We start from the raw sequence: 11,849 nt of genomic DNA on the forward strand, positions 1-11,849 counted from the left end.
GTAGGAGCTGGTTGAGAAGTTCTTGCTGCTGGTGTAGTAGCAGTAGCACCAGCATTGGGATTCCTTGCAAGAGGCTTGCATAAACAAGAAGGAAAATGAGTTAGTACTTAAAAAATGGAATGTACAAGAAGGAAAATATGTTACTACTTATAAGAGGATTACCACATGTTTGTTCTTCCTCAAAGCCAGCTCAGGCTTCAACTGCTTCATGCAGCTAGTGTACCTATGTCCTTGTAGTCCACAATTGCCACATGTTATAGTCCCCATTCTGGATGTGTCCTTAGGCTTTGGAACTTCAAATTTCCCCTTGATCCTTTTCTTTTTCTTTCTTCCTCTCTTCACTTTAAATGCAAGTGGGTCAATGTCAGGACCAGGGGTCCTTGTCCAGTCATGCTCACCAGGAACTGGATAGATCATTGGTTCATAAGCTGCCACATAAAATTCTTTCTTGAAGAACTTGCTGACATAATCCTCTGGTTTTCTTTTGCCCTTGTTTATTGCTGAGATGGCATGGTTACATGGGATGCCACTGAGGTCCCATTTTCTGCACCCACATGTGTGCACTTGCAAGTTAACAGCATGGGTTTGCTGCCCACTTGTAACTTGCCACAAGTCCACACCAGCTTGAATTGGTTTGCATTATTTGGCCCTCTCCTTCTCAACCTCTAGCTTCTCACTATAATGGGGTGTTATGTCCCATCTAGCTGTCTTTGCACTCTCCCTATTCCTATGCCACCTCATCATCTGCTTATCCTTTATTCCATCACACATTGTCCTAATTGGTTTCTTCCTAACATCTAGGACATACTTGTTGAACACCTCAGACAAATTGTTGACTACAAGGTCAGTCTTGGAGTTTGTGTCAAATGCATGCCTTGCCCATGTTTTCTTGGGTATTTGACAAAGCCACTCCCAAGCTTCCTTACATTCAGCTCTAAGGTCATTCATTGCAATGTTAAATTTGTGTTCACTATATGCATAGGCAACATTATCCATACACTTCTTCAGATCTTCCCCCTAAACCCAGCAGTTTGGAAGTTTGCATAGATATGCCTAAGGCAGAACCTTTGGTTGCACTTAGGAAAGACAGCATTCACTGCATATAGTAGGCCCTGGGACACACAATTAAACTGGCTAAGCTAATATCTAGCACAAAACAACCTTATAGGAACAAGGACATAAGATGCAAGCACATACCTTTTGCCTATCTGACATTATTGTATATGGACCAAACTGTCCCTCTTCTCCTCCTAGGCAGATTTTAAGTTGGTGTAAAAACCAACACCAATTAGCTTTGTCCTCTTGCCCAACAATACCAAATGCTAGTGGGTATATATTGTTGTTGCCATCTCTATCAGTGGCAGCAAGTAGTTGAGAACCAGTAGTTAACTTAATGAAGCACCCATCAACACCTAAATGAGCAAGCAAATTCAATATTTAGAACATTCAAATGCATTTCAAGATGAAACAATATGTAACTAATGCACAAGGTGAACAAACTAACCAATGAATGGTCTGCACCCCTTGAGAAACCCCTCCCTTGCTCCATTGATGCAATGGAACATAGAATGAAATCTTGGACCTGGATGAGGGATTTTTGCATTGGGTGTTGGAGTTACAGTAGTGAGAACTACTCTACTCCCAGGGTTTGTATCCATCACTGTCTGAGCATAGTCTTTCAACCTAGGGTATTGCTTCTTGTGGTCTCCTAGCACAGCATCAATAGCTAGGTTCTTTGCCCTATATGCCATTGACTTGGGCACATCCACACCATACTTATCCATGCAGGCATCAATCAAAGTGTGAATGCTAGTTGTTAGATCAGATCTGAACAGTGACTCATACTTCTGTGCAAGCCACTTGGCACTTACCCTTGTTGTCTCTATACTAATAGGGCAAGTGTGCTTAATTCTCATCTTCTTAATTACAAAAGTAGTTTCACCTTTTATAACTGCTGCCACCATAAAGAAGTTGCAATGTTTTTGGTTGCATTCTACAATTATTCTTTGATCTGAGTTCCTATGATATCTGAAGTTTCTGCCTTGAGTGATGTGTAAGTTCAACAAAGCCTCTCTGAATTGATGTTGATCCAAGAAACATATCTTTAGACATAATTGCTCATGTGGTGCCTCCATCTTCTCATTGTACCATTTTCTAGGAGGCCTCTGCTTTGCCCTGCTCTTCCTTTTCTTTGGCAGTACAAATGACAATGGCTCATAACCATCATCATCAGCCTCCTTCAACAATCCTCTCTCTTCTTCATCAGATGAAGGTTTGAAATCAGGTTCCTCCTCTTGAACTACACTTGAATGTGTCCTTGTTGTAGGCCCTTTCCTAACTGGAAGCTTCTGTTTCTTCTTCTTCTTCTCTTCCTGTACAATTACAGTTTCTTCATCCTGTGAAACAACTTTCTCATCTTCATCCATTTGGAAAGGTTCCTCAACCTCTGTGTCACCCTCATAATGCACCACTTCTTCCACCTCAGATTCTTCATCATCTGTTTCTTCCTCTTCTATTTCATCATACTCTCTCTGTTTCTTTCCCTCCTCCATCTCTATATCACCAGCATCACCCATATAAAAAGGGTTTACATCACTGTCATCTTCACCTTCACAATCAGAACCACCACTGCCATCATATCCCTCTTCTTCTTCTATTTCCAACACAACTTTCATTTTTCCTTTTACATTCTTGCTCTCTTGTGTGCAAACACTAGTACCAAGAGCTACACTAAAGCTGCTACTCTGACTTTCAAAGGCAACTCCTTCCTCATCAACAGCATAGATGGGTGGCTCACTGAGATCATATAACACAGGCTCTTCATACACAACAGTGGATAATTCTTGCCTCTCAAACTGGCTGCAAAGAGGTGGAACAGTGGATAATTCTTGCCTCTCAAACTGGCTGCAAGGAGGTGGAACAGTGGATAAATCTTGCCTCTCAAACTGGCTGCAAGGAGGTGGACATGCTCTCACTAACAAATTTAAAACCTTACACTCCTCAACCTGCCTCTTTACTAGTTGCAACTCAGCATTACTCTCTACCATCTCCAATCCTTTCTCCCCTAAATCTGGATTCTCAATGTGAAACAACAGATCATATTCACTAAATCCTTGGGTTTCCATCACTGCAATCATATTCATGTATGTCACATCTGAACTGCAGAGCTTCAGCTCAAACATTTCTGAAGCATCAAAATGGAACCTAACATCCAAAATGTCATCATACAAACTGCAAAATGAAATAACAGACAAGATTGGTTAATAAACAATTTTGCTTAACAGATAGGCTAATATATAAACAAAGCTTTGTTTAATTTAGCCTTGCAATATGAATAAACTAAACAATTACTACAAAATCAAACAATGTAAACAACTATCTCAATGCAACCATAATTACAGAGTGGGTACTTAACTCACAGCAAACTGATGTTTTGTATTTTCATATAAGTAGTTAACATAATTGTCCACTAATGGTGCTCTGCTCTAGTTAGGACTCATTTAATCCACTATGCTTCTCTGCTCTGCTCTGGTCTAATGGTGCTCTGCTCTAGTTAGGACTAAGAAATAACAATGTAAGCCACTAATGATGCTCTGCTCTGCTCCAGTTAGGTAACACATAATGCTGCTCTGACAATTTGGATTAACAAATAATAATGTAATCCACTATACTTCTCTGCTCTAGTTAGGACTAGCTATTAGAGTGCTAAACATGCAGGCAGTAGAAACCTAACCCTAATCCCCAATTTCAGTGAGCAGGAATGGAACAGTTGACTACTTACAGAACACCACCGAAGCCATGAGTCCAGTGATGGGCGGTGCTAGGGTTGGCCACCCAAATTCGCGCCAACTGCAGCCTCTGCTCCATCGACAACGCCGGCTCCGCAAAATCTTCGTCCTCGCTACTGTACTCAGAGCTGGAGTAGCCGCCACTGCCATCGAGGCCTAAGCGGGGGAGGTCGCCGCCGCTCACATCGCCCCGGCCATCGCCGCCTGCCGGAGTCGCCGAGGCCATCGTCGCCTAGGGAGGCACAACAGCCGGGGGGGAGAGGAGGGCGTGAGGGAGGAGCAGCCGCGGGGGAGGTGACAGTGCCTAAGCACTTCGATCCTAGGCTACGGCGGCGTGCTATGGCGGGCGGCGGGGCGGGCGGGGAGGCAGCCGCCGTCGAGGGGGAGGCAGCCGCCGGCGAGGGTGCGAGGGCAGAGCGGGGTCGGGGTCTGGCTCGGTCGCACCAGCGAGACCTAAACGGTGCGAGCCGGCCTCGTCCTAGTCAGCGCGTAGTCAGCGCGCGGGCACGCGGGCACTGGCCAACGTGGCGCCTGACGGGCGGGCCCAACCGGTCAGCTTTTCTGTCAATACGTATAAAACGCACTTTTAGTCTTTTTTGCAACGGCTCGCCCCAATCTTGGTATTGACACGTAAAAATTACCAATCTTGATACTAATCTGTTTCCAATGCCCCAATTGTGGTGGTTCTATGTAATTTACTCTCTGTATGTGCAGCTCGTTGGCATCCATCTAGTATCTATCTACTCACTCGTGCATGCAAGCCCACTACCACTAGCTAGCTACAGAAACCATGCATGCATGCATTCATCAATTCTTGCAGGTATTTCTTTATACCACATATGAAACGCCAAAGCCAATGGCGTTGCCATGTAGGGAAGAAACGTCAAAGTGGTTGGCGTTTTCATGTGAAGAAGAAACGCGAGATACCTCAGCGTTTTCATGTGAAGTAGCAACGCTAGCTAGCTCGGCGTTTCTATGTGAAGCAGAAACGTCGCAGTCTGTGACGTTTCTAAAAGGGTCGGATTGTGAAGATCGTCGAGAAGATCAGAATAGTGATTTCGGCCTCCGTGAGGGGCGGCGTTACCTACACGGTGTTGGACGACCTCACGGTGACGCCCATGTCCGCCATCTCCGGCATCAAGCTGGTCCACACCTTGGCGATCAAGGACCTGGGCGGCCTCCAGGAGAGGCACGTGCAACTCATGCGCAATGAGGTGAGTGATCGATCGATCGACTAGTTTCTTTCTTCCTTTAGTTTCACCGGATCCTGTACGTACAAGTTGCCCTTATTTCAACTAACCCATGAAAGCTTACTACTACGTACTTGCAGAAAAATAGGAAGTACTCCCTCTGTTCTTAAATATAGGTCTTTTTAAAGATTTCAACAAGGGATTATATAGGAAGCAAAATAAGTGAACCTACACTCTAAAACATGTCTGTATACAGCCGTATGTTGTAGTTCATTTTTAAACCTCTAAAAAGACTTATATTGAGAACGGAGCGAGTATCAACCAATAATTTAGGGTATCTTTGTTTACAACAAATTTAGAAAAAATAATTGATTTGTCATGTGAAACTATGAATGTATCTAACAGAAGTCGGCAACAAGTGTGGCAAACCACTTATAACAGCTATTACTCCTATTTTGTAGGCCTTAGAGATTTTGAAAGCTTCTTTGGTGTCCAAAGCTGTTCTTACTGACGTTTATCTTGGAGAGAAGCCCTAGACAATTCTGAAGTTCTAAAAAAATATTTTCCTTGGAAAGGAAAACATGCTCCTTCTAGTTGCCTGAATTTTTATGGTTCAAGTCGTGTTTTTCTGCATGCCCCAACCGGTAGGATATAATTAAATACCATGAAAATCTCATGGGCAAAGTAAGTTGGAAGCAATGCCCTTACGGCTCATTTGGCATCTGTGATTTCATTTCGTTTGATAGAAATAAAATGAAATCAGTGATCAGATTTCATTTGCTGGAATCAAGATTCCAAATCGATATATCAAGTTTGGTTGCCACTGGAATTCATTTTTTAGCGAATACGCAAAGCTTGTGTATCATTCCATTGATAGAAGAAGTTAAGAAAGAGTACAACGGATGGTACAACACATGACACGAACGCAGAAGGCATGAGCATGGCGCCCGAAGCAGAGAAACATGGGATGCTCAGCCCAAAAAGAAAAAGAAAAAAAACATGGCTAAACTCGTCGCCCTGGGACGCAACCCAAACCAACAAGACGACCGACATATCTAAATCCACCGCCGAGGACGCCGCGAGCAAACAAAACGACGCCTTCATGAAGGAGAACGGCGCCGAGGCGCCGTCGCCGTCCGACCCGAAAAGTCGGACCTAGGATTTCCCCTAAGGCTCGAAGAGGAGCAGAGATAGCAGCCATGACAGCTCCTTCAGGAAGGAAACGACACCCGTATGTGTCACCACTGCCACCATCAAAAGGTCGAGATTTCGCCCTGGCCAAGTCTACGCAATCCCAGGTCGTCAGAGCGGAACTCAAAGATGAGGAAGTCTGGCTGTAGGCCGGAACCACCACCATAGGAAGGGGAGCTACCGGAAGAACGAGCTACAGAATGGATGGAAGGGCGGATGGGGCATGGAGGTGGACGGATCGATGACGGAGGCAAGGAGTGGGGGCGACGATGACCGAAGAGGGGCGCAGATATGGACTGCCGGGATCGGAGCTGCAGGGACACCTGATGAGCCAAGGGAGCTAGAAGGGGGGCGCAGCTCCAGGAGCACGCCGGAGTTGAAGCCACACCGGAGTGGATACCGGCCAACAAAGGGCACCTGCAAGGGGTGGATGCAGACCTGCCGAGATATTGACAAGCCGGAGGAGCCGGAAGAAGACGCAACTCCAACAGGGTGAGCACCAGATCTGGAGCCGCTCTGGATAGCCATGGACATAGGAGGGACGCAGGTCCATGACCGCTAGTGTTGAAGCCGCACCTGCAAGTAGGAGGGCGAAGGGAGCGCTAGCCTGCCATGCTCCCGGCCAATGCATTTTTTTACAGTAAAACAATAGTGGAGGTCCCTTACTGCATTTGTATTAAAATAGAAATATGTACAAGTTACATGGTTACAAAAGTCTCGCAAGCCCACTATACAGGGGAGTGGGAGCAAGGTGGCGAGGATATCAGCTAGGGTTAGGATGTGGTAGGGAAGCTAAGAAGTCAGCAGGGGATGCTCCGGCCAGCGCATTGTAAGGGCGAACGCCGCTAGGCAACCGTCGAAAATCCACCCTGGAGCCATGACGGCAGCCCGGGGGAGGAAGAACACCACTGCAGTGCCCCAAGGCCAGATCGCCCCGGCCAAGATGCCCCGGCACCATCCCTCGAAATCTGGCTCCAACAACAACAGAGGTGTTGGCCGCTCCTCTGGTGGCGGCAAGGATGAGGGGTGGGGTGGGAGGGGGGCACGGAGGCACGAGCTAGGTTTCCCCCACCACCACCGCCAGGGGAGGCGACGCGGGGGTCGCGGGAGGGTGTCCGTCTAGATTGACCTAGTTGACTCCACTGGAATTTATCAGCTGAAATGATAATACACTCTTCAACTGCGAACCACAGGGCCAACCCTGGGCTATATATGCCACGTCGGATGCTACAGTGCTCGTACGCGCTTGTGTACTGGCCAAAGAAATCGAGGGAGAGGAGTGCTCGTACACGTATTGGTCGTTCCCTAGGTCTACCTTCCCCAGATGTACGCACACGCAGTATAGAAACAAGCTTGTCGTCCCTGTACGTGCCCATATGCATGCATATAGTTCAGCCATGACATCCTCTCGTTTACCTAGCTAGCTTGGGGATATGTATGTAGCTAGCGAGGACGAGCTGATGATAGGTGTATTCAGGAGCGGTTGTCGGCACTGGAGACAGTGAGGCTTAGATCATCTCTGACCGATCCCTTAACCTTTGTATATGGTCTTTTATCGGAGATGGTGAGGCTTAGAGGGGTGGTTGGGACGTGGCAATACAATGAAGACGGCGTGGAGGCAGGGCAAGACAGGGCCCGTCGGCCTTTGGTGGTGGGGGGCGGGGGGCATCGCGCTTGAGAAGAAGAACACAATAGAATCCAGCGGCTCAGATGAGACGATTCGGGTGAAATAAAAAAAATCGGAGGTCTCATGTTTATAATGACTAAAATTACAGTTAGATATCGAGTATTACGACAATGATTCAAGCTAGCTCTTCATTAATTTGTCTGGGAACACTTCATTAACTTGCCCGTGAACACCAGAACTGACAAGTAATAGTACAAGCAAATATGCATGCATATTACAGGCATGCAGCTCATTCATAATACAGCAAAGCAACAGACCGACGGACGTACGTAGTTACGTACACCAAGCGCCACGATTTGTGGCATCAAAACTAAACCACAGAACATACTCTGCGGACTGATCGAGCAGATCATACATACGCAGCAACTTACTGCGTGTACGTCTGATGGAGTCGGCACCGGCGTCGATCGCCATCAGCACGAGCTAGCCTCGACGACATCGATGGCCAATGCCGGCTCGGGCATGGTCACGGGGACGGCGGCGCCGACCCTGGGCACGGTGACGGTGAGCTGCGCACCGCCGTCGTCCATGGAGGCCCTGACCTGGCCCAACGCGGCGTCGTCGGGGAGGTGGAACCTGCCGAAGAAGGTGGCGCTGCTGCGCTCGACGTGGTGGCGCGTCTCGCTCTTGGCCTCCCTCCGCAGGCACCGCTCGCCGGCGATGATCAGCACCTTGCCGTCCTCCTCCACCTCCACCTTGACCTCCTCCTTGGTGACCCCGGCGGGGAGCCTGGCGCTGAACACGTAGGCCTCCGCCGTCTCCCGGCTTTCGATGTAGGTGTCGGCGAAGGCTGTGGTGTCGCTGGCCAGCCAGGCGTCGGTGCCGCTGGACGCCGTGGTGCCGAAGATGCTGCCGAGGGGGTTCCACGAGTCCAGGGCCAGCGTGTCGAAGAACCTCACCAACGACATCCTCTCGTTTAGCTTGGAAATATGTGTACCTATGTGTGTACCAAATGCTAGCTTGGAAAATAGGTATCTCTGAGTGCTTGCTTGGAGCTGGCTAATGGCGAGGCCCCGGATATTTATGGACGACGAAAGCATAGACACCAGCTACCTACTTGCTGCCCTGCGCCTTCCTGCGGAGCTGCACTGAGTTGTCCTTGCAGCTTGCGCCAGTGGTGTGAAGGGGTCAATTTCGTTGCTTTGTGCATGGACTCATATGGGGACGATCACGAAAGCACACACGAGAAATCCGAGCAACGGTGAAAGCAGACCCGATGCACCTAAAAAACACATTAAAAACTATCCAAAAACACTTTACAGCGCCATTTTACGCAAAAAAAAAATATCGCACGTGAAGCAACAAAAAATGGGTTACAAACGGTCCCTCCCGTGCACAACTTTTCCGGACCATTTGTTGGCATATCCTCGTCACCTCGCTAGGGGAAGCTAGCTAGCTTCGCGACCGATCGGGAGCTAGCCGCCGTGCGGATGACTCGTCACGGGTGTGGGGCAACGTGTCGCTCGCGCGGTCGACGTCGTCGAGTTATGGCCTGGACGTGTAATCCGTTCACACTCTTTCTCACTCACTCACACGTTGTTGGTGTGTCATCGACAAGCAGATCGATTCGTCTCCGAGGACGGCCACGTATGTATAGTACCCTTAATTGATCAGCCTCTGTTGTAATCTCGATCGACGTTGAGGTAACGATGGCGCGACAGTTGTACTCCTTGGTGTGGTCTGTGTATTATTTAGTGCTTCTACGCAAGATTCGAGCCTCTAGCTAGCTAGCTAGGGATGATGTTACATGGACAGGTCGTCACAGGGGCTTAATCATTTTTTCTTACTGTAGGTGACTCGTCGATGTTCTTGTTAATTAATTTGCGATTTGGAAAAGGGAGCTTTTGATTAACTCTCTGCGCCGTACCAAAGCCGCTGCGTCACCAGATTCCCATTTTTCAACCTTGTTGTCGAAGTAGTTCACTTGCTCGGCAGATGTGTCGCAGTAGTTCACTTGCTTGTACAACATGAGTTTGACTGGGCGACGTGTGTTGTGTGCTGAGTACTAGAGCTGCAGTCAAAATATAGTCCAATCCATAGACTCAGTAGAACTTTCCTAACCACACGTGCATCTTCTTCGGCCAAAGATATGGTCTTCAGACGCCCCTGTTTTTCTCCACCGCCAACTGTGGATTGGTTGATGCGATCCCGACGGCACGTACGCCCCTGATTCGCATCGCTCCCATTGCCACCAAAGTCAATACTGTACTATAGAATACAATCCAAAGAAAAACATGGCAGTGTGCCGGGTTCGATCTGCCTTTCCAGAAAAATGCCGGGAAAAAGTTTTTGGGCCACGCAAAAACTTCCGATCCCAACAGATATGTTGCAGACTACTCGACGAGAAGTAACCATCGATCAACAGCAACCGCTACGCCCGACGAAGGAGACTTCAATCGCTTGGTTGGCTCGAGTTTGGTGTGGGAAATGCAGTGCCCGGTGGGCATTAACGAGGAAGACGTCGAGGCGCCATCGTGAGTTGAAACCTGGACAGCACAGCACGCACTCCCTCCATCACAATTTAGAAGGCACAGTTAAATTTGCGTGCGTTTCCACAATAGACAAGGTTTAGGACGCATTGCATTTATTTCTATTAACTAATTAATACTCTGACATACTATTTATATATGCATGCGTAGTGTGAATGTTATTTTTAGTCCATCTCACAACCAATAGATAACCACTTAGGTCCTAAAAAATTTTCAAATGCGCCTTCTAAACCATGATGGAGGGAGTACTAATCGTGAGATATTTTTGCAGATCGAACTAAATTCCAAAGTCTCTTGGCAGCTACGCCAAGAAAACAGTCACCACGCGTCAATCAAGCTCCAAGAGGCTCTATGCGCTTGGTCTCTTTAGCAGCGAAGGAAAGAATTGACTACATATATATTTGTTAGGCGGAAAGAAGATCCGAGAAATTTTTTTCATATCAGTTGCCAAATCATACACCAGCAAAAGTAGTAGTAAGAATATAGACAAAATCCATCGGCTTGCACTTGCACAAATAAAGGATTTTTTGGTTTGAGAGTCACTTCACGGGAATCATAGTCAGTCACAAAGGGTGCGCCGGCGCTATACCTTTCAGCTCCTTGTATTTTTGTTTATTTTCAATTCATTAATTTTCGTTCTTCACTTTTTCTTGATTTGCTTTATTTCTTCCTCTTTACGTATCATTGTTGTTGTTTTTTGAGATAGCTTACCAGGCATGCCGCCTGGTGCCTCTTTGTTTGATATATGCGTTTTTTCACTCCAACTTTTTTTTGTTTTGTTACTCTTTTCGTCTATTTTTTTATTTTTATTTTCTTTTTTGTTTCCTTTTTTGCCATACATGATTTTTAATTTAAAATGAATGTATGTTTCTTCATTTGTATGATTTTTGTATAAACACTAGTAAATTTGTACGTGCAATGCACGGGGCAAAGGAGAAAGACATGCGATTGGCAGCGCGTGCGTCTAGCAAGCTATGGAAAAAACCTATTTGTCTATCATTGCTAAAAAGTGTCGGATCAATGCATAGGTGGAGTGCAAATAGGCCAGCCCATATTCATGCGGTTTCCCAGGGTTTTCATTTGGTTTTTTCATTTCCTTTTTTTTCTTTTTTTATCTGTTAACTACATGAACAGTTATTAAAAATTATGAACAAATTTAAAATTCAAGATTATTTTTTGAAATAAAAAATTCTTTTTGAAAATACAATAATATTTTTAAATATGAGTTTCTTAAAAATGGCAGCAAAGATTATATAAATTTTTTTAATTTGTATTTTTCGAAAATCCATGACTTTAAAAATTCTAAACATTTTTCAAAAATAACATATTTTTACACCTAGGGATAGTTTTTTAACTCAAGATCTTTTATGAAAATTCATAACATTTCTTTAATTGCTGAAAAGAAAATCCTATATTTTTATCTTGCAGTTACATATTTTTTAAACCTACTGATATAAACAAGTAACCTATTATTAGGAGTAAAACCGACAGAAAACCTGAAAAA

The 11,849-nt window shown here is 46.1% G+C and overlaps 2 protein-coding genes across 2 annotated transcripts; both read right to left on the reverse strand.

The window, feature by feature from the left end:
- Positions 1-1,499: 1,499 nt before the first annotated feature.
- Positions 1,500-3,942, reverse strand: LOC147977916 (uncharacterized). Its single transcript, XM_087516478.1, has 3 exons — positions 3,782-3,942; positions 2,922-3,231; positions 1,500-2,855 (listed from the first exon to the last, which is right to left on the reverse strand). The coding sequence occupies exons 1-3, from the start codon at positions 3,865-3,867 to the stop codon at positions 1,500-1,502; spliced, it is 1,752 nt and encodes a 583-aa protein (XP_087372604.1). The 5' UTR covers positions 3,868-3,942.
- A 4,016-nt stretch (positions 3,943-7,958) lies between these two features.
- LOC125547684 (17.9 kDa heat shock protein 2) lies at positions 7,959-8,880 on the reverse strand. Its single transcript, XM_048711489.2, has one exon. It carries the CDS (start codon positions 8,762-8,764, stop codon positions 8,270-8,272), a length of 495 nt encoding a protein of 164 aa, XP_048567446.1. The 5' UTR covers positions 8,765-8,880; the 3' UTR covers positions 7,959-8,269.
- Between the last annotated feature and the right edge of the window lie 2,969 nt (positions 8,881-11,849).

The sequence above is a fragment of the Triticum urartu genome, chromosome 3A, assembly GCF_056163025.1.
Source record: "Triticum urartu cultivar PI428250 chromosome 3A, HENAU_Tu73, whole genome shotgun sequence".
NCBI lineage: Eukaryota > Viridiplantae > Streptophyta > Magnoliopsida > Poales > Poaceae > Triticum > Triticum urartu.

Coding starts and splice junctions, on each gene's coding strand:
- LOC147977916 (XM_087516478.1), bottom strand. CDS start 3,867: ATGGAGCAGAGGCTGCAGTTGGCGCGAATTTGGGTGGCCAACCCTAGC. Junction 3,232..3,781: donor CATGGCTTCGGTGGTGTTCT/GTAAGTAGTCAA, acceptor TTCATTTTGCAG/TTTGTATGATGACATTTTGG. Junction 2,856..2,921: donor AGAGGCAAGATTTATCCACT/GTTCCACCTCCT, acceptor CTTTGCAGCCAG/TTTGAGAGGCAAGAATTATC.
- LOC125547684 (XM_048711489.2), bottom strand. CDS start 8,764: ATGTCGTTGGTGAGGTTCTTCGACACGCTGGCCCTGGACTCGTGGAAC.